Raw genomic sequence first — 27,662 nt, 5'->3', positions numbered from 1 at the left:
AATCAACATTCTGGACCTTTCGCGGACAAAGCAACCATTGCAATATGAGTATTAACTAAAAACTACAAACTAACCGCCAAAGTTCTATTCGCACAGCTCCAACATCGGCCACAATCTTTTGTTTCTAAAATCTCTAACCTCTACCATTCTGCTTTGTACGTCATATATTTACACATACGCGCTCTGACTGTCTCACTATTTTCAACTGACCAATAGGCGACTTAATTGTATTACGGGTTTTTCCAAAGTCGCGTGATTTGTAATGACAGCTACTTGAATGAAACATTTGATCGAATTAAAATAATGAAGTGTTGGAGACAACCTTGGCTTTACAAGAATTGAACTTTGCCGGTTAGTTTATTGTTTTTATTCACATTTTTATTGCAATGGTTGCTTTGTCCGCGGAAGGTCCAGAATGTTGACTTTACTGACTGCTTATAGCTTGATTCGTTGTTTCGCGATGTTGTCAGACTTAGGATTCGCTCTGTGTATTGTTCGATACGATGTCGGATTGTCGAAAAACAGATAAATATATGAAAATGTGTTGAGGTAATTTTAAAAAGTTGATTCATTTGAATAACTGAAGGCAATGTTTGAATGGGAAAATAGCTGATGATATTTTTTCTTGGCCATACAAAGAAAGTAGTTGAAAACATAGCCTCTGAGAGGTTAAAACCCTTGTCTAGGGCGTAGTTATATTGGTATGTTTTTGTTTCATAATTATGGCTCTAGGACACAAAAATAAGTCATTAAACTAAATCCACTCATGTGCCGGACCCCTGCGGGTAAAGTATTAAGTCATTCACGTGCGAGATAAATGAACTCTTAAAGAAATGGGACCGTAAAGTAAAGTGCTGAATTTGGCCAAGACAAAGAACAGATTAAAAGCAGATATGGACTGCTTTAAAGGAATATTTGATTGAAACATTTAAATAAACAAGAAACTGTAACAGAGTTACCAACATCTCCCGCCTAGGGACATTTTTCACAAAACATACTACATGCCAGTACAATATCTTTTACGTAATAGGGCAACATACTAACAATTTATTTTGATCTTATTTTTAAATTAATAAGAAAGAAGATATAATGAAATATTCTATATATTGAAGGGAGGTAATTAATAAACAAATGAAATGCATGACATACGGTACTAAAAAAAACTTGGTTTTGAATGAAACACAAGAAAACGTTAATTCTACTGTTGGTCATTATGCAGAGCTGCATTACATATCAATCTATCACTACCAATCATCTTACTTAAAACATAATTTCATTTTTTAATTAGTGGGATAACTGAAATAAAAACCAAGTATTGTACTTTATCATATAAAAGGGAGGTAATTTCACATACAAAAAAAGATAGTTAACTTGGGTGCTTGTGACCTTAACCTTTGTTCATGACACAATGTCTTGAAATGGTGAATATATACCTGCCAAGTTATTTGAATATAATCAAAAGCACATAAAAGTTAGACCAGACAAAAAATCCAAAGATCTCCAAAGGTGAACTTGACCTTAGAGCAGGTCTTGCACAATATACATCAACTCATTATGGGAAACATTTGTGCCAAGTAATTTTAAAATCCCGTGATGTTTTGGACTGGACAAAAAACGGACCATGTTAACCTTCGACTGCTAAGTGTGATATTGACCTTGACGCTAGGGGTCTAGTTCTTGCGCACGACACGTCGTCTCATTATGGGGAACATTTGTGCCAAGTAATTTTAAAATCCATTTATGAATGGCAGACTTATGGACTGGACACGAAACAGACCCTGTTAACCTTTAACCATTATTTGTGACCTTGACCTTGGCAATATCCTCTTATTATGAGTAACATTTATGCCAAGTAATTTGAAAATCCCTGGATGAATGGCAGAATTATGGACCGGACACGAAACAGACCCTGTTAACCTTTGACCTCTAAGTGTGACTTTGCCCTTGAAGCTAAAGGCCTGGGTCTTGCGCATGACATGTCGTCTTATTATGGGGAACATTTTTGCCAATTCATTTTAAAATCCCTTCATGGATGACAGAGATGTGGACCGGACACGAAGTGTGACGGACGGAAGGATGGAAGGACGCAGCCTATTTCTATGTCCCCTTTTTTCTTCGAAAAAGGCGGGGGACAAAAACATAAAGTGAAAAAAACGTCCTAGCAATTATAGTGGTAAAAATAATATTCAAGTCAATTTAGGGAAAGCATGGTGCACAAAAACGTTGTATTTACTTAAACTCCACTCACAACCTACATGTCTATACAACACGAAGTTAGTCAGAATGCTTTAAAAAAATATGAAGATAAATGTACAATCTGCTACCATTCTCGTGTACAGATATAATGTCGTTATTGACCCTTCCTATGTTAAGTATACCTTTAAAGGTCCATTACTAAGGGAAAGTGAGTTGGCAATTTTTTTTCATAGCCAGTGCATAGACTTCTGCAAGATACTAAATAATGAAGATTGGCAGGTCAAAATTTACAGAAGGTCTTTGGAACTCAAAGAAATGTATGTGTATTATGTTGAAATTTCAATGAATCGACAGAATGACCCCCCAGGTCTTTTTAACTTTCTTCATACTTCATAGAAAAATAATTGTACATATACTGCGATTTATTTCGAATTTCTACATACCAACTTTCATTTTCCAATAAAATGAAATAGTTTCTGTGCTTTTTAAAAGAAATTAAAATGTTCACTTTCCTTAGTATTGGACCTTTAAATAAATATCAAGATATTATTACGTAAAAAAGTAGTTTTCAGCAAGATTTCAATTTCATGTTATTCAAGCAAAATTGTAGTTAAAGTCTTCTATAACGTCATAAGGAATTTATTAATTTAATTTCAAAATGCGTAAAATAGTCTAAAGAGAGGAGGGCCCATTATTTTTTGTCTAGATATAACCAGTAAAGAAGTTTCGTAGAGCTTTTAACCTGATTTCATGTGAAATTGTCCGCTAAATTAAATTTTCTGCTGTCAAAATGTGTAATTTATTACACGCCGTCGACATAACAACGACACGCAGCAGACTTAATAATAACTTGCAGCAACTCAGCCGGCATAATAATGAAATGCAGCCAACGTATACATCCATTTCAATTCATTATACAGACTAACATTCTAAGAGACGTAAGGTTTCTCCTCTCATCTTAAATTTTGCCCGTATTTCTTCTTTTGGGAAATTCGGCGATATATGGCCTTTTTGTGTCGGTTCGCCGTAAAACCCAACTCACTCACTCACTCTTTTGGGAAAAAGTTTGTAGCCGTTAAATAAATCAGGAAACTGTCCTCTCCACAAGCATAGAATCAGGAAACTGATCGCTTCACATACTAAAATCAGGCAACTGGTCGCTTCAAGTTTTGAAATCAAGCAACTGATATCGCTTCACATGTTAAAATCAGGCAGCCGATCACTTTACATGCATAGAATCAGAAAACTGACCGCTTCACGTGTTAAAACAGGCAACTGGTCGCTTCAAGTTTTGAAATCAAGCAACTGATCGCTTCACATGTTAAAAACAGGCAGCCGATCACTTCACGCGCATAAAATCAAGAAACTGACCACTTCACATGCAATCAGGAAATCGACCACTTAACATGTTAAAATCAGACAACTGATCGCTCCGTATGCATAGAATCAGGAAACTTACCGATTCACTTGCATAGAATCAGGAAATTAACTGTTTCACATGTTATAATCAGGCAACTGATCGCTTCACATGCTAAAATCAGTCAACTGACAGCTTCATATTAGTAGAATCAGGAATCTGACCACTGCACATGTTTAGATCGCTTCACATGTTTGGCATCAGAAAACCAACTGCTGAACATGTTAAAGTCAGGCAACTGTCCGCTTCACATGTTAAGAATCAGGGAACGACAGATTCACATGTACAGAATTAGGCAAAGAAGTCTTATTAAATTTCCTACAGATAATAAATGGTTGCTTACCAGCCTCAGGTGAACATGTTCCAAATGACCCAGGACCTTCCGAATCTGCTTCACTTCCACAGGCTACCAGTAAGTCGGCTGTTGTTGTTTCAGCTGAAATAAAAAATTAGGAATTGTATTCATGTGAACCCCTCTCCCTCCCCTGAAAATGCTTAATAGAATACAAAAGTTCAGAATATGTCTGAAACTCCAGAAAAAAATAACAAGTCACAAATGTGCCGAAAACATGCATGTTGGTGACGTATGCCAAGTCTCATTTCAGATGGATGGAAACTGAGTACACAATGTCCAAAAAGACCATTACTCTAAGGAATTGGACATAAGTGTCCCGAAAACATGCGTATTTCCACTTGATGCTGGTGATGTATACCAAGTTCCATTTCAGTTGGATGGGAGTTGTAGGAGAAGTTAAGTACACAATGTTCTCATGAAGTTGTAATATTTCAAAGTCCAAAAAAGAGCCATAACTCCAAAAGTAATAGTAATCAGACATAAAAGCTCCATTTCCACTACAATGCTGATGATGTATACCAAGTTTCATTTCAATTGGATCGGAGATGTAGGAAGAGTTGAGTACATAATATTTTGACGAAGTTGTAATATTTCAAAGCCCAAAAAGGGTCATATCTCAAAAGGTAATAATCGGACATGAAAATTCCGACAATATGCGCATATCCCCTTCGTGTTCATAATGTATACTAAGTATCTTTTCAGTTGGACCCAAACAGTAGGAGTTCAGTACAAAATGTTCTGATGTAGATGTTATATTTGGATGTCTAAAAAAGGCAACAACTAAAAAAGGTAAACGGACGGACATGAATGTGCCGATAATATGCGCATGTCCACTTTATACTGATGATGTACACCAAGTCTCATTCTAATTGAATGAAAAGTGTAACACAATGTTCTGATGTAGCTATATCATGTTAAAGTTCAAAAACGGGCCGTAATTCCAAAAGTGATAATCGGACCTCAAATTTCCTAATGATATTAATGCGCATGTCAACTGCAAATGTATGGTATATACCAAGTTTCATTTCATTTGCAAAAAAATGAGTACACAAGAAAGTGACGGATGGAGTGACGGTCTTACGGACGGGCGCATAGTTCAAACACTATATTACTCCTGGGTCCCAACGACCGAGGGTATAAAGCAAATAACAGAACGTATGGTATGCAATATAAATGATAAAATGGCGAAGGGATATTTCTTTGGAAAATGTCAGTTATGAAAGGGGAGGTTTTAAACTGTCTAGACACTTATACTAACCATAAATTCAACGTGATAATAATCAGCTAGAATATCTTCGGCTGCTATTCAAACACAATCCTAACATAACGAAAATCATTTCTTTTTTGTTTGTCTTGTTTTGTTTTGCTAGTTTTAAGCCACGCCTACACATTTAAGTCATGTGGCGACTTTCAAACAAAACATTTACAATGTATATTCACTTAACAGTAATCAGAAAATGACTTAAAAATTAAATATCAATAAATATGTGCAGAAAAAGGTCGTCTTGATGAAAGAAACAATGAATATTGCATAAATAGATAGAGTCCGCGAAATACAAATTCCGGACGGGCGGAAAAGTTCGCAAATCGCCGAAAATTGAAAAGCCAAAGGCAAAGTCTGTTTCTCTATAACTGACTATATTTATGTATCTTGATAAACGTGAAAATTTACAATGGCTGATATTTTCGCGTAGTTCAGGCTAGAATTGGGACCTGGGGTCTTCCTCCACCATTAAAGCTGGAAAGTCGCCATATGACCTATCATGTGTCGGTGCGACGTTAAATCAAAAAAAAAAAAAATTCCGCGTCGCGAACTTTTCCATTTATACAGTATCAACAACCTTCAATATTCAACACAAAACGTCCGCCTTGATCCGGATTGGTTACTCTGAACGTGAAGAAACCTGCCGATGTCGAATACACAGCCATTGTTGTATTTTCTACAGTGTAATCGCAGTCAAAAGTTGTCGAACTTGTTCCTTCTGTTATGGTGAGTGTCTGGCTGCATTGATTATTAACCTAAAACAGCGAAATATACAAATATGTATTATTAAAAAATAGTCATGTCATGGTTTATCTGATATTGAATAAACGTACGATTATCTAAACAACTACATTTCATTAACATAAAGCAATTTAAAATCTGAGTAATGTTTATCACATTTAACAATTACTATGTCTTAAAGATGGGATGATCTAAATAAAAAAACTGGTTACACACAAATCGCTGTAAAAGGAAACAAAACGGCATTTGGTTGTTTTATTTGGTATTTCCTGGGTGTCATAAGTTTCATTACTATCAACTCAGTAACCTATTGTCATGTAAACGTTACCTTCGCAAAATTTAAGAAGACCAAATATACGGATATATCTGTCTGACAAGAAGCTGTAACTGAACACATTGTTTTCCCAGTGTTTCCCACGTTGTCTGTTGATATGGTAACGTAAACTTGATTGCTTGTTACGTCGTCATTGGTAGATGCGTCAATTACTGAGTCAGCTGATATTTAATGTGGAAAACACGTTTATTATTTCAAAAGCTTTAAATATTTAAATAGCTTCTTATATACTTAAAGAGGTCGAAATTGGGTACTTATTGTTAAAATATCAAAGACTAAAAAAAAAAAAGATAGTTTGATGCACTGGTAACGAAGCATAGAATATGTAAAAGTTAATAACATGTATAAACAAATAAAACTGTATCGAATATTTGGATGTAGTAAGAAAATTGAAAGGTAAATCAATTATAAAAGGGCATTCGTCGTCAAATTTTAAAATGGTCATACAAATGACTCCGAACAATTATAACTTTCCATTGTAAGTTATGGCTGTACTAAAGTATTGTAAAATTTTGAACGAATTATAGAATATATATTTTAATTAATTAGATTTATTTGAGCGTGTAGTTATGTTGGTGACTTCTATGACCGTAATAATACATTACCAATAAACGCATTTACCAGGGTTCCGTTATCAAAAGTTCCATAAATAGTAATAATTAACTATCCTACTATCGCAATTAAAAATCTGACAATGTATATGATAACCAGACCTTTACAGGGATGTTACTTACAAACATCGTAAGGTTCTGAGACATGGCACATTTTCTATGGTATTCAGTAAAATGTCATAAAAGGCTTCTCTAAACGGTATTGCAGGTTTGGTGTCCGGAGTCTTCAAACGTGGGTTCGTTTCGTGTTTGTTTTGTCCTAGTTGATAAAATGTTGAACTTTTTCTATATTTGTCATGCACGTTACATACATACAGTGTTTCGGCGTTCTTAAGGCGAGTAGCTGTTATCCTTGGTTATACAGAAGAACTGTGTATGGATGTTTATTTGAGCTGGATTTATATGTTTTAATGACGATTTTAGTGATCCATGTATGTATCAGTTGATGGGATGTTATTCACTTACCTTTAGCACAAATGTAATCAATGACATTGTATGTAGTGTATGCTCCAACCAAGTCAGCTGGACTACAAGCATCTGCTTCTGATCCGTGCAGACGACAATCTCCAACATCGTAAGAACAACACATCATGAAAATTACATCTGAATAAACAGACACGTTTCCAGAACAATTGTTGCTAGCAGCTTTCACGCGCTGGTACTGTTCTATGATTAAAGGAACGCTGTCTTGATCACAGTCTGGAGATAGTTGATTGTATGGTGAACTTCCGTTACATGACGTTACTGACGATAGTTCCCCTGTTAAAGTTTGATAAAATATTTGAAAGCAGTACATTCTAAATTGACTACAATATGTTAATTGAATGGAACATTTTGCATTTCACTGGTAGTAGTGGCTAAGCCACCTTAGAGAACACTGACAGCGCTTTCACATGACATAATATGACTCAACGAGACTTTACGTTTCATCAGCATAAATTAACTAGAGCTGCTTTTGAGAAAAGCGCATGTCTCCCACAACTGACTAATCATCTAAATAGTAATTCAGTCTTTATATACTGTTTACTCACTACAAATATACCTTTGAAGAGTAAAAAGGCTGGTTTTATGTAATTCAAGTGCCATAATTCTGCAATGCCTAGGGCGAGTTGGCTAGTAATCGAACTTGGCTAAGGACTTATTGGCAAACACATTTTGTTCATGTTTGGTGAAGATCAAATGAGAACTGTTAAACTTTTAGCGCGGACAAGAGTAAAAAAGCCGATTTTGGGTAATTTAAGGGCCATAATTCCCAAATGTCTGGGCCGATTTGGCTAGTTATCGAACTTGGCCTTATGGTCAAACACATTTTTTTCAAGTTTGGTGAAGATCGAATGAGAAATGTTTGACTTAGAGTGCGGACAATAGTGAAAAGGCCGGTTATTCAAAGGCCATAATTCCAAAGTACCTTGGCCGATTTCGCTAGTTATCGAACTTGGCCGAAGACTTATGGTCAAACACATTTTGTTCAGGTTTGGTGAAGATTGGATGAGAAATGTTCGACTTGGAACTCGGACAAGATTTGTGACACACCCACTCAGACAGGAGTAAATCAATATGTTTCCCACACCACTGTGCGGTGGGAGACATAATTAGTTTGAACAAAGTTAGTGCAAAATCATTAATTTTGTTTATCCCTAGCATAGCTATAAGAAAAGCTTATTTTTTTTTTACTTCTATAGACTTTTTTACAGTTTTGTGTGGAACATTGGCATATATATCATGTCTCTGGCAAATTAAAAAATCACAATGTATAGCCAAAACATACAACAACATATATATGACTATGCAATTAAAGAAACACATGCTCTTTAGCAATATAATGCAAATAAATTGTACGAACCTGTTGTACATATACCATTGTGTTGCGAGTACCCTGACTTACACATACATTTGTTTCCTGAACACACTGCATTAGAATCAAAACAAATACCGCCCTCGCATTCACCACTGATGTAACTGTCTGTAAACAGGAAAACAGCTATATTATACGTTCTCATTAAATGCATCTCAGTATATAAGTGCTCTGCAAACGAATAACTTTTATGACAACTGTTAAGGACTGGGATAAATTTTCAGAAATGTTAAATTTACAAAATTTGATACTTTTCCCGGAACATCAACAACAAAGTTATCTATTTATCGAGTTAGGTGAATGTTGCGAGGGGGAGGGGGTTTGGTGTGTGTGTGTGGGGGGGGGGGGTCATCTGTTAACTTTAGTCTGACAGAATAAATGTTGTAAATTGCTTCTTGAAATAATAAATATAATTAAAGTTGCTTCTATGTGAGATTTTATAATTGTTTCATGTTTTTCTCTAGAGAATTTAAATATCATATTTCTATGATATAAAAAAAAAACATTTAGAGAAAATATAATATTGTATTAATATGCACCAGTAAATTAAAGTAGCTTCAAATGAAACGACCAGGTGGTTAAATGTAGGAAAATGAACATAGAAGCCCTGATAATTATTAGTTAAATGTCATCTGATATCATTGTTCTGAATAAAACAAGGGAAACAAATACAGACGCTAGGTCAGGTCGTTCTGGCATTAGGTCAGGTTGTTCTGACATAAAGGCTTTGAAATGGTTGAAAAAATGTAAGGAAACCCGTATGATTCAATGAAACATCTTCTGAATATATAATATGTATAAAAGGATAATGTTTTGTGTCAAAAGCAAAAAACAATAAAGCAATGAAATATACTCTGTGAACTTTGGAATATTTTACAAGGAAGTAGGTAAATTTTAAATTATCGCTTTTAAATTGTAATAGCAGGTGTCTAGCCTGCAAATGGCATTCAAGAAATGGGTCAACCGCGTAGATTAACGAATATTTTTTGAAGAGTAAATAAGGAAGCAGTTCTCACAATGTATAACAATGGGAAAATCAAAAGTAAACAATTGAGCCGCGCCATGGGAAAACCAACATAGTGGGTTTGCGACCAGCATGGATCCAGACCAGCCTGCGCATCCACGCAGTCTGGTCAGGATCCATGCTGTTCGCTTTCAAAGCCTACTGCAATTAGAGAAACTGTTAGCGAACAACATGGATCCTGACCTGGATCCTGTCTGGATCCATGCTGGTCGCAAACCCACTATGTTGGTTTTCTCATGGCGCGGCTCAATTATAATAAGGTTATAATATTTCATAAAATCTTGTAATGATATAATATATTTCTAGCTCCATATTCACAAGTTAGCTTTGTTGTATCACTATATACAAATGTAAAACCAACGGCTATGTGTGTGCCGTATCAGAAGTATTGATCAGTGAATAGAGATTTTGTGTTGATGTACATATTACCCTCTAAACATTATTTCCTGATCGTATTATCTAATTGTATTAATTTCAATACGGTTCATTAAAAAAGACGTAATTATGCTACAAAGGTTTCAATTATTTCTTGTAAAATTTCTGTAGTGTCAATTACATGTTTTCTTATTACACAGGATGCATTGGATTTATTGCATGTTTGCAGCTTTTGCAAAAATGATGTTGCCGAGAATTGTTGGCGTTGAACTGCAAATGTTTCTCTTCATCATTCGAATCTTTTAAAATGAAAAAAAAAACACTGCAGAGATGGCTATTGCAAACAGAATTAAAAGAAAATAACTGTAGAGCAATATACGAGCCCCAACAACTAGAAGTCAACAGTGTTCGTTGTGGTTTTGCCATCTGGTAAATAAAGTTGCTTTCATATAAATGAAATTAGGTATTAAGGTTACCATCTCTTTGACAACTTCCATCTTTGATGACGTAGTCTCTAACGTCATTACAAATACATGTTCCATTTACACATATAGAGTGGGAATCTGTACACATGTTTCCTGACAGGCAAAAGCCGCCCGGATCGCCATCTATAAACATAAGAAGCAAGTATAATAGCTAGAGTCGTAAACTCACTGTCTATCTTACTTTCAACCTTTTAATATATAAATCTAACCTATAATAATATGCATACTCAACTTGAAATTAATTCAAGGTTCTACTGAGAAAAAATTCAATACAATGTAGATCTAAGTGTATTTTTGAAAAAAAAAAATACAATCAAATAGATATTTCCCGGTATGATATACATGTATTAGTGTATAATATCTAATGTTAGTGTACATTGTAAATGTGTTATTGATAAAGAAAACCTGTAACGATTACGTCAAAGGGAAGCAATAGTCTATAGATAAAATATGAAATATCATTTCAGTTATCTGCCGATATAAATATTGTCATTGAACAATTTGAAGGCTTAAATAGATATTTATTTTTAATACTTATAAGAGTATTTCGACTTCATGTAACAAATTGTAGTATAGGCCTAGTTAAAGTCATTAAATTGATAACAGAATACACTATGTATTTTAATTATATTTTGACACCAACGTAACGTTAATATCAGTTACCTTTTACGCATGCGCCATCCACGTTTCTATATCCGGTAGAACAAGTGCAGAACAAAGGTGTACCAACACAGTTGGCGTTGGCATCCGCACAATCACTGTCCATGTTACATACGCCGCCAATATCCCCATCTAAAATTTTATGAGTATTCTTTACCTTGTAATTATATGATTCATGCTTCCTTCCAGTACAAACGATGTTTTTATTGCGAATATCATTTTATGTATATAACATTTATAGACCAGACAAGAAAAATGATACAACATCTTTGTAAGTGTGACCTTGACCTTCGAACTAGGCTGCTACACGCGACACAACATGTAGTAATGGTGAATGTTTGTACCGGGTCATATTCCACCATTTATACTAAAGATATATTCCTCAAAGGGTGATGTTGACCCTTTAGCTATGGGTCTAGGTCTTGCATGCAACATACTGTCTAGTTATGGTAAATTTTTATGCCAAGATACTTGAAAATCAATTCATACAAAATTTATAGAAACCTAATGTGACACAATATTGATTTGAATGTAATTCGTAGTGTCTGATATAATACTTTATGATATGTAAAAAGGAGCGGACTGCGCAGTTGATTATAGACTGACCAGTGCACTGACGCTATTATAACATGTTACGAGATAAATATTACCTTTCGTACAAGTACTGTCAAATCCAATAGAAAATCCCTGTTTACATTGACAGAGGCCTGGTGTGCACTTGGAGCCTCCACACTGTAACTGTGTGTCCACCTCACATACGGTATGGTCCTCGGTACACTGTCCTACATGTCCTCCCTGGACACTTTGACCGCAAACTCCGCCTTCTTTTTCATCTACAGAAATAAATCAGAATGTGAACCACTGTCTCGTTTGTCCGTCTCCACTTGTGTATGATGATCGAAATAAGCACAAAGTATGTTCTCTTTATCAATGGTTTACGTAAAACGTCCAAAACTCAATATCTCATTATGTTAAAGCACAGATAAAGAGCAGTCAACAATAAATTTCAAGACTAACAACAACAGCTTTCAATTCTAGTGAAGGAATATTGACACTTACAATATGTACTATTTGATCCACATGTTTCTGTAATAATAGTTTTCATTGATAAAGGACTAAGAGGGGCTAGTAATAGGAAATTTTCAAAATATTTTCACTAGTTTTGAATATTTCGTCCAAAAAAAAACGATTTTGATAGGATATTTCCTTTCTAAATTTCTGTCTTAACAATATCTTAAAATTCCATTTTAACATTGTTTGTACACGGATTGTTATAACGTAGCATACACGCAATATTTCCGTGTAAGCTTTAAAATTCGGAAACAATAATCGAACTTGTGACTTTGTCCGATTTTTACTTATGAAAATAAATGTTTTTGCTCATGACATTGGCATTATTAAAGACATCCCAGAAAATTTTAACTGTACTACCACACACGAGACCTTTAGAATGATGCATAATATATAGATGGATCTTGCAAAATAAAGCCGCTATTCATGGAGTTGTTCTTAACGAAATGAAAAATGAATGATCCATTTCTGACTCAGGCACGTGTCCAGGTGGGGGCCAGGGGGCCCCCCCCCCCCCCCCCCCCCAGCTGGCTGCCCAGTTACGATTTTTATTACTATGGGCCCCTCAGTTAACAAATTTATACACCAGCGCAACTGGCTTGATTTGACAGCAATACACAGGCTAAAGAGCCATAAAACCGTGTCCGGTAGTGGAAATTAGCCCCAGGCATGTCACAGGTAAAAGTTTATCTGTGCATGCTTCATTGATTGCTTGATCGGTACATGTACTTGATTGGGTAGTGGAGAAACTATTATGTTTTTTACTCTTTGGAAGTGTTATAAAATGAGCAGAACATTGTTGGTTTTGTAAAGTAAATCTTAAAATGAATCTGAAAATTGAAACATAATGATGGTTGAATTTTGTTTCTACATTAAGGCACATTCCCCAAATTTATTAAATTGATAGATATTTATCCTATCTTTTTATTTTACAACAATTATGAATTTGAAACTACTGTATCAATTTTACTCTTTTGGGTCTAATAACCTTACTTAAAAACTCTCATAGTTTTAAAAGTAGTTTCTCAGTAAATCTCACAAAACGCATCTAAAACTCGTTACTTATGAGGGGTTTTACACATAAAAATATCATTTAATATGTGCTGTGATGTTATAGTTTGTACAGTCAAAGAAGTATAAAATACACATCTATTTATTTTTATAAATCTTTGGTACAGTTAAGAGTTCATTGTCATTTGAAATCTATGATGTAAATAGTAATTGTTATAAAACTTCGTTTGTTTTGTTGGAAATCTAAAAACATTTGGCCATTTTGCAAATAGGATACCCTTAATAATTAGACTAGCCACTAGTTTCTATGATTTTTTTCTCTTTTTTATGTTCATAGAGACAAAAGCCAGTCTATTCTAGAGATTTTCTAAGAGGACTGATGTTAAAATTGTAATATTGGACATAGTATATAGACTGGCTCAGTTCACTACATGAAATCATAAAAATGTGGGGAAAAAATTATCATAGTCTAGGAGCTAGTCTTCTTAATAATCATCTTAAAACTTCAACATTTTTTTCAACTGGGTATCATACAGAAAAATAAGTCCATACACTGTGACTGTACAATCATACATATATTGAAAAAGGCTTGATGAAATGATTAAAAAATAGACTTTTCCTTAAATATATGATACATTCATGCATCCTTAAAGGTGTTTCAGGTAGCAGGAAAATGCATCTATTCATGTGCCATATTAAAAAATTTTCGCAATCCGGAGGGGGTACCCCTCCCGAACCCACCCCAGGTTGGGCTCCCCCCAGCAAACAAATCCTGCGCACGGGCCTGTCTGTTATGGATTATCCAGGTTGGAACAGTAGCTTGATTAAACTGTAAAAATAGACACAGAATTTAGAATTACCTTCTTTACAAATATCGTTGACCTCGGAGTACTGTGCAATGCATGTACAGATACCTTCTGTTGAGCAGTTGGTGTTCGTATCTAAGCAGGACGCAGTGTTTGTGCACCGTCCACCGAGACGACGATCTTTGAAAGAAAGAGAAAACAGCCTTAGAAATTATGTCGAAATCGGTGTTATGTGCATCTAATCTTCTTTCCAGAAGATAACTATCTATTTGTACATATAATTGTATCCATAATTATATACTAATGACAATACACCGTCGTTTATATGATTGAAAAATTGTTGAAAAAGACGTTAAACCCGAACACACACTAATGTCATTAAATGCTAACGATTAAATTGTGTTTTGTTTAGATATGAAAAAAAATCCTAAATTTATGTTTATAACTGGTACTACATTGTACCTTGTCAGTATTAAAATGATTGGTGGTTTAAATGTACCTCGTTAATAGATCCCTTTTGCATTTTAATTAATTCTCCCGAATAGCATTCCGTGTTTGAATTTATGCCACTTGTAAAAAGTATATTGTTTACATTCACCTATCTTTCTATACCGCTTACTTTTATTGCACTTGCATAATTATTATGATTATACAATCCGTCTATAGTACAAAACATTAAATATATACAAATTTCTTTCAGCAGAATCCTGTGTGAAAAGTTCTCTTCTATTTCCTTTTAGAAATTGCTAGCATTATTTATATATTTTACTTGTTTCTTACAAATTTTCTGTAAACAGTTTCCTGTTTACTTGCCTTTATCTCCAGTACCTTTCTTAATGTAATGTGTGCCTTGTTTACGGTCCACACCTGTATTATCAGTATTTCGCTGTACTTAACCTTTATCCTGCTGGCGCCAAGTGATTCTGCCTTTGCGACAAGTGCAGAACAAGGTCAGCCTGTATATCCGTGCAGGCTGATCATGGTCTGCACTGTTCGCTATTGAGTCAGTATATTTTTCAGTGAACAACCCTTCGAATAATAAATGGTACTGCCCAAATTGAATGAAGAATGAAGGACCAGTCCATTTTAGAATCTTAGCAGGGTAAAGGTTAATTCTTGTTTACGTTACGCTTGTATCACATTTAAACTTTCAGTAAATTGTATCTTGTATACATTCTCACCAAACATTTAAGACAATTTGCCTAACTTTGTACGTTCTTTATATTCGTGTTAGATGTTATACAAGTGCATGTTAACTATACCTTGTTTACATTCTCCTTCAATATTTGTATAGTTGGTATTGCATTCACATATCGATATGGCTGTGTTTGATGACATAGTGACACACTGAGCATTATCGTCTAGACAGTCACTGTCTACAGCACAAACTCCTCCTATATCCCAATCTTCACAAAGAAAACATTTACAAAAAGTAAATAACACAATCAATGATGTTTTAGTTTATTTCCACTTTATACAAATGTGAAATCATAAGAGTATGTATACAGATACCCAATAATAAAAGTATTGGAACGAAAATAGTTCAAGAACAGGAATGCCCACCTTCCAACAACGTTTAGTAAACGACTGACATATAAACATAAAACATGGACAAAGTAAAACAAATAAATAAATACATCAAGGAGCAGAGTGAAACACCGCCTTGGTACGGTTAGTGGCCAAAACATCACTAACCTGTTAAATTTATTACCCGCAATGTTTCGCAGTTACAGAACAGTTAAAAAAGCTAAGAGTCAGTAACCAAATCCGAGTTGCCCAGACAATAAAAACTTTCTTACAATCATGACTAATTCACCACGGAGGAATTCATACTTAACAACCGTTTATAAAAAGCTTTATAATTACGGCAATTTACCTTCGCTAGCCCGTGAAAAAAATGCTTTTTCAATTTTGAATGGGAAAATAAGTGAAAACAACTAATTCCTATGTGTTTCTATAACATATAATCTGTGAGTACTAAGTGTCAAAGCCGTCTTAAGGAATACAGCAATAATTTCCTGATATCATAAAACATTCTTTTTATTTGCTTGCCGTACGATCTGGAAGTGGCCTGTATATTTTCAAAATAACCTACCATCTGTAAATCAGAGTATATGGAAATATTTTCCTGTAGAGTATATGGAAATATTTTCTTGTACTTAACGCTTAATTATCTATCTTTTGTGACTGACGAATGGACAGACAGACGGCAGAACGCAAGGATAAAATAGAAAAAAGTGGAAACTCCACAGGTCGCTCAACACGACAAAAACGAAAATGTTGCAGGCTCGGTTTGGTTGAGCCTGTTCATGGACGGTAGTGGATTGCATGCTATCGTCCGCGCCCTCTAGCCCCGGGTTGATCAGAACTCAACATTTACACATGCTTCAAGTACAAATAACAATTTATAGACATCCGCAAATGTGTTCATACGGCGGTGCACATGGAACCTTCAATGATATACTAGCGTGTAATTCCATGAAAAGCAGTTAAAATAATGGGTTTGTCCTAAACGAGAACTAAACAAACTGGAATTTAGAATCTGTGGTTATGGAGCCTGTACATCACACCACAGGAACTGCCAAAAGCAGGCACTATATCCAAGGGGTGATTATACAATACCAAAAGCTATGTGAAAGTGGTAGGAGTATTGAAACCACCCAGGCCGAAATGTTCAAGCTGCGAAACTAAACAGTACCAATAACACGACACAATAAAATGACCTGTGTATTCTTCAGATTGCTTTCTATCTATGCGACAGGTTTCATGAAAGAACACTTTTGAAAGAATTCAACATATGACTGACAGATGTACGAACAGACATAAAGAGAAAAGAGAAACATTTTTATAAGTAGCATGTTTACCATATTCTGAACTACCTATTTACCAAATTTTACGCTTGCATTGCAACAAAAATCTCAACTGACATGGGCGTTGCATTTATTTTTACACCAATATCTTATAATGCAGATTTTTATTTTAAGTATGTTTTATCTACCTCCGTACACCAAGCGACTTCTTAGATATTATCAAATTGTGTTTTTATGTATTCATTTTCTGTCATGGTTAATCATTCATTGTACTTACTTTCAAACCACATCTTACCTTTCATGCACGTTCCATCGATTTCTGTATATCCGTCTATACATTCACAAATGCCCTCTGAACATTCAGTATTTTCATCCACACAGTCGATCGTTACTTCACAAAAACCGTTAAGATGCCAATCTGCAGATATAACTCATAATTCAAGTAAACTATACCTTTAAATTCGTTATTCAACAAAGCTGTTTTTACTTCTATGATATAAATGTGACTATAGTGGGATTTGTTTTTATTTTTTTTGTATTTGTTGGGTGTAACGTCACACCGACACAGTATTATGTCATATGGTGATTTTCCGACTTTTATCCAGTTCATATACATAATTTTAGGCACGAGCGGACACCATAGTAGAACAATCGACCTTACGGCTTCCGTAATCCAGCTGTATGCCTCATATGTAATAATTCTATATAATCCGATGCGAGGTTTGAACCCATACTGGTGAGGGACAAATTATTAGAAGTCTGTTACCATAACCACCTAACGTAGGGAATTACAGTGCAACCTCTGTACAGCAACACCCTTTGGGAGATACAAATATTGACTGTTATGAAGAGGTTGTTGTTCTGGAGAGTAAAATTTGATGGGATATTACAGCTTAGGGAAATATTGATGATGTTGTTATAGACAGGCTTTTGCTTAAGAGAGTGGAGGGGGCGCTCTGGAGAGGTTGTACTGTACATGAATAAATTCACTAAAACAACTTTATCATGACTGCATTAAGTAAATATTTCACTTAATTTCTGTTAAACTGTTGTTTTTTTTACCAAATATTACACTGTTCCATACCTTCAAGACATTGTCCATCTATATCTCTATAATTTGTTATACATTCACATCTCTGGTTTATACATTCCACATTGTCATCTAAACAGTCTGAATCTTGCACACAAAACCCATGAAGATCCCCATCTAAATGGTTAATTATACTTTATCAAAATTTGGATTTAGCGCATATAGCTGCATATATACTATCAGATTGTTCTATTCAATCAATTCAAACGTTGTTAAAGCTAAAGGTAAAATTCTTTAATATGTACATTTTCTTTTGGTCACAACTGCTAAAAATGATCGGTGGGATCATTGCTATTATATAATTACATTTTACAAAAAAAAGTTAAGGAAAGATCCAATCAGCCATGTTCCAAGAACACACCTACCAACACATGTGTAAGGATGACTTGTGTAGGTGACAGATATTTACACAAAAGTACAAAGATAAAGTAAAGTAAATACAAAATGTTTTACCACAAGAACAAAACAAATACATAAAGGAAGAAAATGGGGCACCAGATTGGAATGGTCAGTGACAAAAACTGCATTGAAAAAAATAAACCAGTTAATTTAAACAAAGATATATTCATAGAATAATTGGCAAAACTCAATTTCAGACTAAATTAAACAACGTGATTGCAAATGAACATCGGTTAAGTTAAACATGTGTGAATCATCAAAAAGTATTTGTAAAATATATTCCTCGCAGACAAAACGTACTTATTTTGTAAAAAAAAATTAATAAAGGTATACAAGTGCAGGAGTCGTAGTTCTGCTGGTTTCCAGTAAAATCTACGATACGAATATCGAGAAATTAATTCTGACGTTACGCGATGAAAATTAAGGGCACGGTCATTTATTGAAAGAGTGAGAAACATTACCTCCGTAACATATATCATCATAGGGAACATATCCAGACGAACACTGACACCTTTTTGTTGCTGTGTTACACTCTGTGTTGTTATCTTTACACACAACCGACCCATTACATATACCATTTAGTGTACCATCTAATGTTATACAAGTTTATTTTGTAAAATAAATAAAGACAATTGTTTACAGATGCTGAAAGGAAGATGCCTGTGCACAAAGTGCATGGAAAAGTTTGCAAAAAGCTTGACATATATGAAATGTTTGCTGATACACACTGCTATTGTAATAGCGCTCGGTTCGAACTATATCATTATTATTATTATTCAGATAATAAGACATGTAACGAGGTCACTTTAAAAATAGTTTCTTTATTATATATAAACAATATACAGTGAGACTCTAGAAGTTGCAGAGTAAAGAACAACACATTTGATACCTTATTTGAATAACAAAATCTGTAAGATAATTTGGAAGTATTGAATGCAACGAAGCCACAAAATACAGCAGAGACATTTTGGTTAATTCCGTTGATGCAAATTCCCTCACACACTCTAGCATGAGCTCAAGTGGAACTCACTTAATCAAAACATTTAAGGGACTTAAAGAAACAGAAATATAACAACATTGAGTCGAGGTACGTTTAAGTATATTTTTACGACTTCCTAACGCAACTTAAAACTTCTGTTGTGACAGTCAATTAAATCTATAAAAAATCTTTTAAGGTAGTTCTGCACGTTTGATAAACCGGAAGTCATGGCGTAACGTCATTTATCCGGAAAACGTAGAATAATGTCTGGATTCGGCGTACGGAAACGAAAATCATTTTATGAATTAATGGCAACCAGTGAGTAAATTTATTAAAATGGCACTGTTACTATCTTTATAAAGTTAATATATGATATTAAAATATCTGACACTTTAAATAATTCAAAATAATGTCTTAAAATTAGCTTAAAATAGGCGGTTCACTTTAATCATAGCCAAATATCTCAAAAATAAGCACACGAACCTATACATTTTATTTCACCTTATTATAGGCCATATATTTATTTACAACTGTGAGAAGTTTCATTAAAATCTACATTGTAGAAAAATTTCTATTCGCCAAAATGTTATAAAAGTTGCGATTTTCCCATAGACTCCCATTACGAAAACTTGCATGAGGCCGAAATTTTTCAAATCAGTCTAGCCAAAAATCAAGCACACGACCCTATCTTTTTTATTTGCTGAATTTTCTTAGTAGATTCTGAAGTTTAATCAAATTCTACATTGTAGAAAAAATTTCGATCGTAACGTGCAGAACTACCTTAAAGCAAACAATGCAGCCAAGCAAAGTGACAGCAAATTCAGTTTTTATCAATAATGGCCCTCGAAGCACCAGTAAAATCAAACTTATGATTTAAGGTTCACGCCATATTTTCAGCTGCGATTAATGTCATGTTGAAGAGTGTCATTATAAGCTTTAAACGTGCTTGCATTGCAGAAAAAAATACCAGGTCTTCAAAGAAGAATGGGAAGAGTGTAAATGGTGTAAAAAGACTAGATAGAAACATTATAACGTTAGTTTTAGTTTTAAATATGCAATAGCTTTAACTAGTTGCACAAGTGAGAGAGTAAAAGACAGTCAGAATGTATTATACCTTCAATACATTGCCCATCTATGTCTGTATATCCACCTTTACATACACATACTGACAGCGCTGGGTTCGACAGCAGTGAAACACATTCAGCGTCAGCATCCGTACAGTTTCCGTCCACAACACAAACCCCTCCTAAATCTCCATCTGCAAATAATATCCTAAAGTATAAATGGACTTTTAAACACAGAATGTCTTTCAAAGAATCATTCTCGGAGCAGTTACTTTGACTTAGATACAACATAGAAAAGAATAAAGTTCACACAACCGCTTAAATGATTTAGTATTTCTGCTCTCTCTTATACAACACATACACGTATTACTGGATCGTTTTAAAAATACAAATAAGTATTTTCTTTTCTAATAAGCTGCTAAAGACATCTATACAATTACAGAAAATCGGTCACAGCATGCATACCTTTCTTACATTCTCCATCTAGTTCTGTATACCCCATAAAACATTCGCATATTCCATTTGAGCAATTCGAATTATTGTCCACACATGTAATGTTAACCGCATCACAATATCCTTTAGGGTGTCCGTCTACAATAATTATCAGACACCTATACACATTTAATCAGTTTTGTTTCGAATTTCATACCTAGACAACATTTTATACATTTATCAATGAAATTAAGGGTTACGAGTTCCTATTTGACATAACGTAACGCTGTGTCAGGAACTATAATTAGACTTAAAAGCGCCAATGCACCATGCAAACATTGCGAGTAGAAGCTTCAACGGTGGTGTAAAACATTAACTGTAGTAAGTAAAATGTAAAAGCACTGTCTAAATTTCAGAGTCAAAATATTGATTGATACAGGCTCTAGACGTTCATTCTGCATCTTATTATATGAAGTTTGTTCCGTTTTGTGTGTGTGTGTGTGTGTGTGTGTTTGTGTGTATGCGTGTGTGCATCTGCGTCTGCGTGTGCGTGTGAAAACAACACTTAAAGCTATACCTTTACGACAGGTGCCACCTATATCGTTATAGCCAGCTATGCATTCACATCTCTGGTTTGTACATTCTACATTGTCATCTACACAGTCGTCATTGGTGTTACAAAACCCATGTAGGTCTCCGTCTGTATCAATCAGAATAGGTCAGTATTGCTTAGGACTATTAATACATTGTAATTTCGGTAGTAATTTCATCATGGGAATATCAAGTAATCAATGCCTTGTTTATGGTCGGAATTATTACAGTTCAGAGTTCAGGTACGCAGGAACTGAACAACGATAATATACCGCAAGAAGGCATTGTTTGTTTTCATTGTACATTTAAAAAAGGCGACAAAAGTTATGCTAAACTCCATTCATTCGTATAGTAATGAAAAGGTAGACATGCGTCATAGTGTTCCTTAACCAATCATTGTTTAACGCAAGCTTCCTTTTAGGTGTTCGTTTTAAAATTAAACAAAAATAGGTCAATGTAAGAAAGTATCACAAAAGACATTGAAACTGTAAGAAAGTAAACATTGCCAGTGGTAAGTTTACTTTTCAAAACAGGTCATTATTTCTATACCTTCAATACATTGACCATCTATGTCTGTATATCCATCTTTACATTCACACACTGAAAGTGCTGGATTTGACTGCAGTAAAACGCATTCAGCATGAGTATCTGTACAGTTTCCATCCACAACACAAACTCCTCCCAGTTCTCCATCTGCAAGACAGACAATATGAAGTGGATTTCAATGTACACATATATCGTATAAGCGATTTGTTGACTACTTAATTAATGTTTCCGATCCACAAACAGGTAACATTTCAACGCTGGTAACCCCCATGTATGTTTTTTGGTATCATTTGAAAGAGTTGTGTCTGCTCAACAAGAATTAATAAAATAAATGGCCATAAATAATATGCAAGAATCACTGCAGTCGTCTTTTTTTTTGACTGCGAATCATAAAATTTTCACTGTAATAACTGGATTTCTGTTTAGTATTATTGATGATTATAAAGTATAATATAATTTTAATGTGATTTATATTTTCTTTTTCAGCAGACAATACACTTTCAAATGATATCAAAATAATATGAGCTTAATAGGCATTAATATTTGATATAATTTAATAGCACTGATATGAAGAACTTGCTTATTTGTGGATCGGATACCTTAAGTGAAATTCTGTGCAAAAGCTTTATGCTCATTTGAAATATTGATCGCCTTTCCCTGTAACTCACATATATTTCTTCTACAAAAAGGCATAGTTGATTTTTATTTTTGAATAATCACATGCATTTAAAGTATCGGACTGTAGATAATCAACATCTATAAGCATAACCGACAGCAAGCTTACCTTTCTCACAAGTATCACCTATTTCTGTATATCCATCTACACATTCACATGTACCATTTTCAGTCTGGCAAGTTGTATTATCGTCAACACATTCAATGACAGACGCTTCACAGTACCCATTGAGACGGCCATCTTGAGTTAGCACATTAGTATTTAAAATCGTTCTGGGTTTACTTTTTCATTTAAATACAATAGTAAATTATACAGCAATGAAAACAGACAACTTTAAAAATAACAAAAGTACATTTTTACACACTTTTATATTATAATGTATCTGATCTTTCATCTTACATATTACGATTTTTTTCTTTGGAATACAATTTGTTTGTCTGACAGAACTCAGGTCAGGAAAAAATAAAATTATGATATACATTTGGAACACCAGAAGACATGTATACCATACCTTCAAGACAAGTGCCACCCATATCCCTATAGCCAGTTATACATTCACATCTCTGGTTTGTACATTCTACATTGTAATCTACACAGTCATCATTGGTGTTGCAAAATCCATGTAAATCTCCGTCTTTATAAAAATCAAAATACATACATATCCTGATATTCTGTATATGACCATCTCTATATCAAAATAATTATTCATCCCCAGCTTTTATTATATTTGACTGGCTTATTATAGTAGGTTGTCCCCCTTGAAAATTATCCGATACTCAATATTGGTTTCCCTATTGACATTACTTTGAGCAATAGATTATATAGGAAATTTATTTGTAATGATTTATTTCTAATATGTCTTTTGGTTTGTGAATATTTTACCAGATATGACAGAAAACTTCAATTTCTTCTCTTCAATTTAATGTGAAAATATTTATTCTAACTGAACATCTTCTTGCTTCCACTTTTGTTTTAAAAGTATCACCGTCGCTTATATTGAACATATAGTGAAAAACAGTAAACTTTTCAATTTCTTCTACTTTAGAGGCAAATAAATCATATTTTCCAAAGCATGACAATTTATTATCACATATGTAGGTATTTTTGACTTTATAAACAATACAATAATATAATTTTAAGTGTAATAGGGTAAAGGCTTCTTGCTTCCATTTTACTTCAAAGTGTACCAAGAAATAAAAAAAACTTGTGGATTTCTTAAAGTTCTGATGTAACTTAAACCGTGTTAATTTACGGAACTGCATATATCAACAACTGACGTACGATTCAATATAGTCTTTAAAATAATAACGTTCATAATTGTCTAATTAATAAAAAAAATAGAAAAGAATGAAAAGAACAGAATAGAACAGGCAGAGCTTTGATTTTTCACCAAACTTTTTATGGAAACAATACGAATCAACATAAATTACATAATTTCCGACTGAAAGCTAAATATCTTTGGAATATTGAAACATTCGACAACAGGAGAAAAACTACTTCAAAGAATACTTTTCTAATGAAATAGTGTAATTTGCAAGTTAGGCGCTCACTGAAAGCTGGTGAGAGGGGGGAGAGAATGTGTACATTTATTTAAACAAAAGACACAGCATGATTTCCACGATGTGCAAAGACAGGGTGAAATTAACAGACGCGCAATATCGTGTCTACTTTAGAAATGAAATCCAAGCTTGAAAAAAAAAAATTGCATGTTTTCCATGAGTTTGCACGGTAGGATTATCTCTTCAGTACGACCTACATTTTTTTGCCACGGTTTTGTTCGTGGAAAACATGAAAAACAGTCACCTTTACAGCTAAAGACTTCAGTTTACACGATAAATTTGATTTCATGATTGAATTGTATAGTATGTACAAACACATATCTGAATGGCATATTTGATTTATGTATAATCAAGTAACTTACACAGCTGACCATGAAAGAAATATATATAAGTCCATGTGGGAAACATATTGTATCCTGTAGCAAACAAATTGCAAAAACTTAAATATCTTTCCGAATGTTACAAGTAGGTAAAATTTTCTAAAATCACTAAAAACTACTAGCTCTGTAATGTCATAACACATTTTGTTTCTTTTTAGAAAGTTCAAATAGCAAAATATTAAAATGTAAAAGTAAATTCTTTTAAAGAACACAATCCAATCCATACACAAACATTGCAGTGGAAAGATATAGTGGACGGGCTACTTCAAATAGCCATGGGCAAGTATATTTTAGTCAAATGAAATATATTAACTTAAAACTGGGATGGGGTACAAAGGCTGGACGCATTATGAAAACAACTACATAATTTCCACTGTAATGGTCGTATTTAAGGAAGCCTATCAAGAAATAACGTTTCGCTCATATCTGAGAATGAGGTGCTGAAAAAACTTCGAGGTTTAGCTATATATACAAATTGTAAAACACTTACCTGCATAACACAAACCATTGTAAGCTGAATATCCAGTACTGCAAGCACATCTGTTAGAAGTGGTGTCACAAACAGTGTTGTTGTTATGACAACCAATAGAACCCGTGCATGAACCGTTCAAGCCGCCATCTGGCAGAACGGAAGAGAAATTGTGAACTGTGATAATGCTACTTTGTGCAGATACTATTAAAGTGAATGGTGCTTGTGCGAAAAGTAAGAAAGATGGCATAGAAATTGACGTCTATTAAGTATGTATAATGCAATCTACAACTGCAAGCATAATACATGTACAACAGCAATCTACTAGCAGAATATACTCCAACCTCTACCAAATTAGTAAATCTATGTAGTAATGTTTCATTTCTTAAGTAAAACGTTATAAAGATGGAATACCTTTAGAGTCGCATTCTGTCCCGTACAGTATGTTTCTAGATTAGAAATAGTTTAAGAAAAATGCATAACGTTGCGCTCTAGATAATTAGATTAACCCGGGGCCCTCTGTTGTTTTTCGCCCTTAAAATGTCACGATGTCTTCTTAGTTTACGGACGTAAATTTCTTGCGCTTTTTTAAAATTCTATCTAAATTGGCTAAAAGCAAAATAATATTTTAAAGTATGAAATGCTCAATAAAAGAATGTATATTCGTCAGTTTTTGTACATGGTTGTCATGCTAAATGCAAAATATTGCTCAGTGTTTATTAATAGTTTTAATACTTAACACGTTGAATAATTTAATAATACGATTCATCAACGTGGATGAAAGTTAAAGCTTCTGTCCAGATATTTTCGGTTGCCAATTCCTTTCTCCTTTCTAATCTACAAATGGTTAATTAATTTTAATGTTCGAAGCAGTGCAGTTCTGTTTAAACACGTGTGTTTAATGGAAAGTATAATGAAACAATCTGTGTACAAATTCAAGTATATTGTTATATGTGCAGTTTTCCAAATAAATACTGTTTAAACCAAACAATCTGTGTCGTGTCATTTAAAGAGTGCAGATTATGAAAATACCAATCCATAAAGCAGGATTGAAAAACATAAGGCGGCTGTATGCTATCATAGAAACGATTTATTGCATGTTAAAACAAAGTGTTATTCGTTGAATACCTTTCCAACAGTCGTCAAACTCGGCAAACGCTGTGTATCCACCCTTGCAAACACAAACACTCTTGTCACACAGCGCTTGAGGATCCGTACAGTCAGCCGTGTCCACACAGAAGCCAAAGTTATGTCCACCTTGGAATATTTTAGTAATGCTTTGTTACTGACAATACGTCCGGAAATATGTGTGTTATATATATTAGATTGTCTAGGTTATTGTAAAATAGACCTGGTTATATGTCATAATTACTGGTTTTTTTTTAAATGATCATTGGATATTTAGACACATACCGCTAATTTACAATTAAATGATTCCATACAGACAATGAAGTAGGCTGTAAAGACGTGAACATTATTTGCTGAAAATAGCAATACATGTGGATATACTTAAAGTGAAATACAAAAGTTGAATGTGATATATTTACTTTGATCAAATTTGTACTTTAAACTTATTATTACCTTGTCGACAGCTCCCATTAAAAGCAATATACCCAACATCGCATTGACACCGTCCTGATGTAAAATTGCAGAATGTGTTGGCGTCTTGACATCCGACTGCACCCGTACAAGATCCATTTAGGCCTCCATCTGAAACATATAGAGATGCATTATACTAAATGGCAGTGGGTGAAGCGAAAAAACCAAATCGTAAAATGTCTTTGCTTACTTACTATAACTTTTGCAGAGTTTATGTATATACCAATATAAAGCTGCACTATTTATGCCATACGTACCTCTCCAGCAATCGTCGAAGGCAGAGAATGTGGTATACCCGGTTTGGCATGCGCAGTAAGTTTCATTACACATTGCTGCAGGATTATTGCAGTCAGCAGTGCTATTGCATGGACCAAAGATATAACCAGCTGAAAGGAAATACTTTACAAGGTTTATGTATTATACCAAAACAAACATAAGACTTGACGAAATGAAAAGTGTTCCTTTTCGTGTAAATACATGATTTCATAAAATGATAATCATATCTGAATTGAAAAAATAACTGTTTTCGTAATAAAATTATTTTATTAGACAAGGTTTGATGACCAAACTACGTACACTTACAGACATATTACTGCTTCATACTAATGAAATGGGATTTTCATTGGTATATCAATGTGTTTCACCTTTAGCCTGCTGGTGGCAAGGAATTCTGCCTTTGCGATCAGTGCAGTCCAAGATCAGCCTGCACATCCTTGTGTGGTCTGCACAGTTCGCTATTCTGTCAGTAAATTTTTCAATGATCACCCCTTCAAATAGTAAATGGTACTGCCCAAATTGAATGATAGACCAGTCCATTTTAGAAATTTAGCAGGCTAAAGGTTAAAAGAAACTGACTGATCTGA

General features: G+C 34.2%; 1 protein-coding gene across 4 annotated transcripts in view; it reads right to left on the bottom strand.

Annotated features, from left to right (window-relative positions):
• Positions 1–27,662, bottom strand: part of LOC123550916 (neurogenic locus notch homolog protein 1-like) — a 62,491-nt gene that overhangs the window by 24,876 nt on the left and 9,953 nt on the right. For 2 of the 4 annotated variants that reach the window (XM_053540289.1, XM_053540290.1), the window contains exons 4-26: positions 27,057–27,185; positions 26,782–26,910; positions 26,329–26,457; positions 25,222–25,350; positions 23,304–23,426; positions 22,901–23,032; positions 22,120–22,263; positions 21,557–21,679; positions 21,013–21,138; positions 20,598–20,741; positions 18,966–19,094; positions 18,100–18,222; positions 17,311–17,433; positions 15,468–15,611; positions 14,260–14,385; positions 11,968–12,150; positions 11,321–11,449; positions 10,649–10,780; positions 8,762–8,881; positions 7,384–7,677; positions 6,302–6,468; positions 5,810–5,987; positions 3,957–4,049 (exon numbers count right to left, since the gene is read on the bottom strand). In XM_053540289.1, coding sequence (XP_053396264.1) covers positions 3,957–4,049; positions 5,810–5,987; positions 6,302–6,468; positions 7,384–7,677; positions 8,762–8,881; positions 10,649–10,780; positions 11,321–11,449; positions 11,968–12,150; positions 14,260–14,385; positions 15,468–15,611; positions 17,311–17,433; positions 18,100–18,222; positions 18,966–19,094; positions 20,598–20,741; positions 21,013–21,138; positions 21,557–21,679; positions 22,120–22,263; positions 22,901–23,032; positions 23,304–23,426; positions 25,222–25,350; positions 26,329–26,457; positions 26,782–26,910; positions 27,057–27,185 — 3,249 coding nt within the window. The remainder of the gene's footprint in view (positions 1–3,956; positions 4,050–5,809; positions 5,988–6,301; positions 6,469–7,383; positions 7,678–8,761; positions 8,882–10,648; positions 10,781–11,320; positions 11,450–11,967; positions 12,151–14,259; positions 14,386–15,467; positions 15,612–17,310; positions 17,434–18,099; positions 18,223–18,965; positions 19,095–20,597; positions 20,742–21,012; positions 21,139–21,556; positions 21,680–22,119; positions 22,264–22,900; positions 23,033–23,303; positions 23,427–25,221; positions 25,351–26,328; positions 26,458–26,781; positions 26,911–27,056; positions 27,186–27,662) is intronic. The other 2 variants (XM_053540291.1, XM_045339411.2) reach the window with 2 other exon arrangements.

The sequence above is a fragment of the Mercenaria mercenaria genome, chromosome 4, assembly GCF_021730395.1.
Source record: "Mercenaria mercenaria strain notata chromosome 4, MADL_Memer_1, whole genome shotgun sequence".
NCBI lineage: Eukaryota > Metazoa > Mollusca > Bivalvia > Venerida > Veneridae > Mercenaria > Mercenaria mercenaria.
This window is presented reverse-complemented; position numbering and strand designations above follow the sequence as displayed.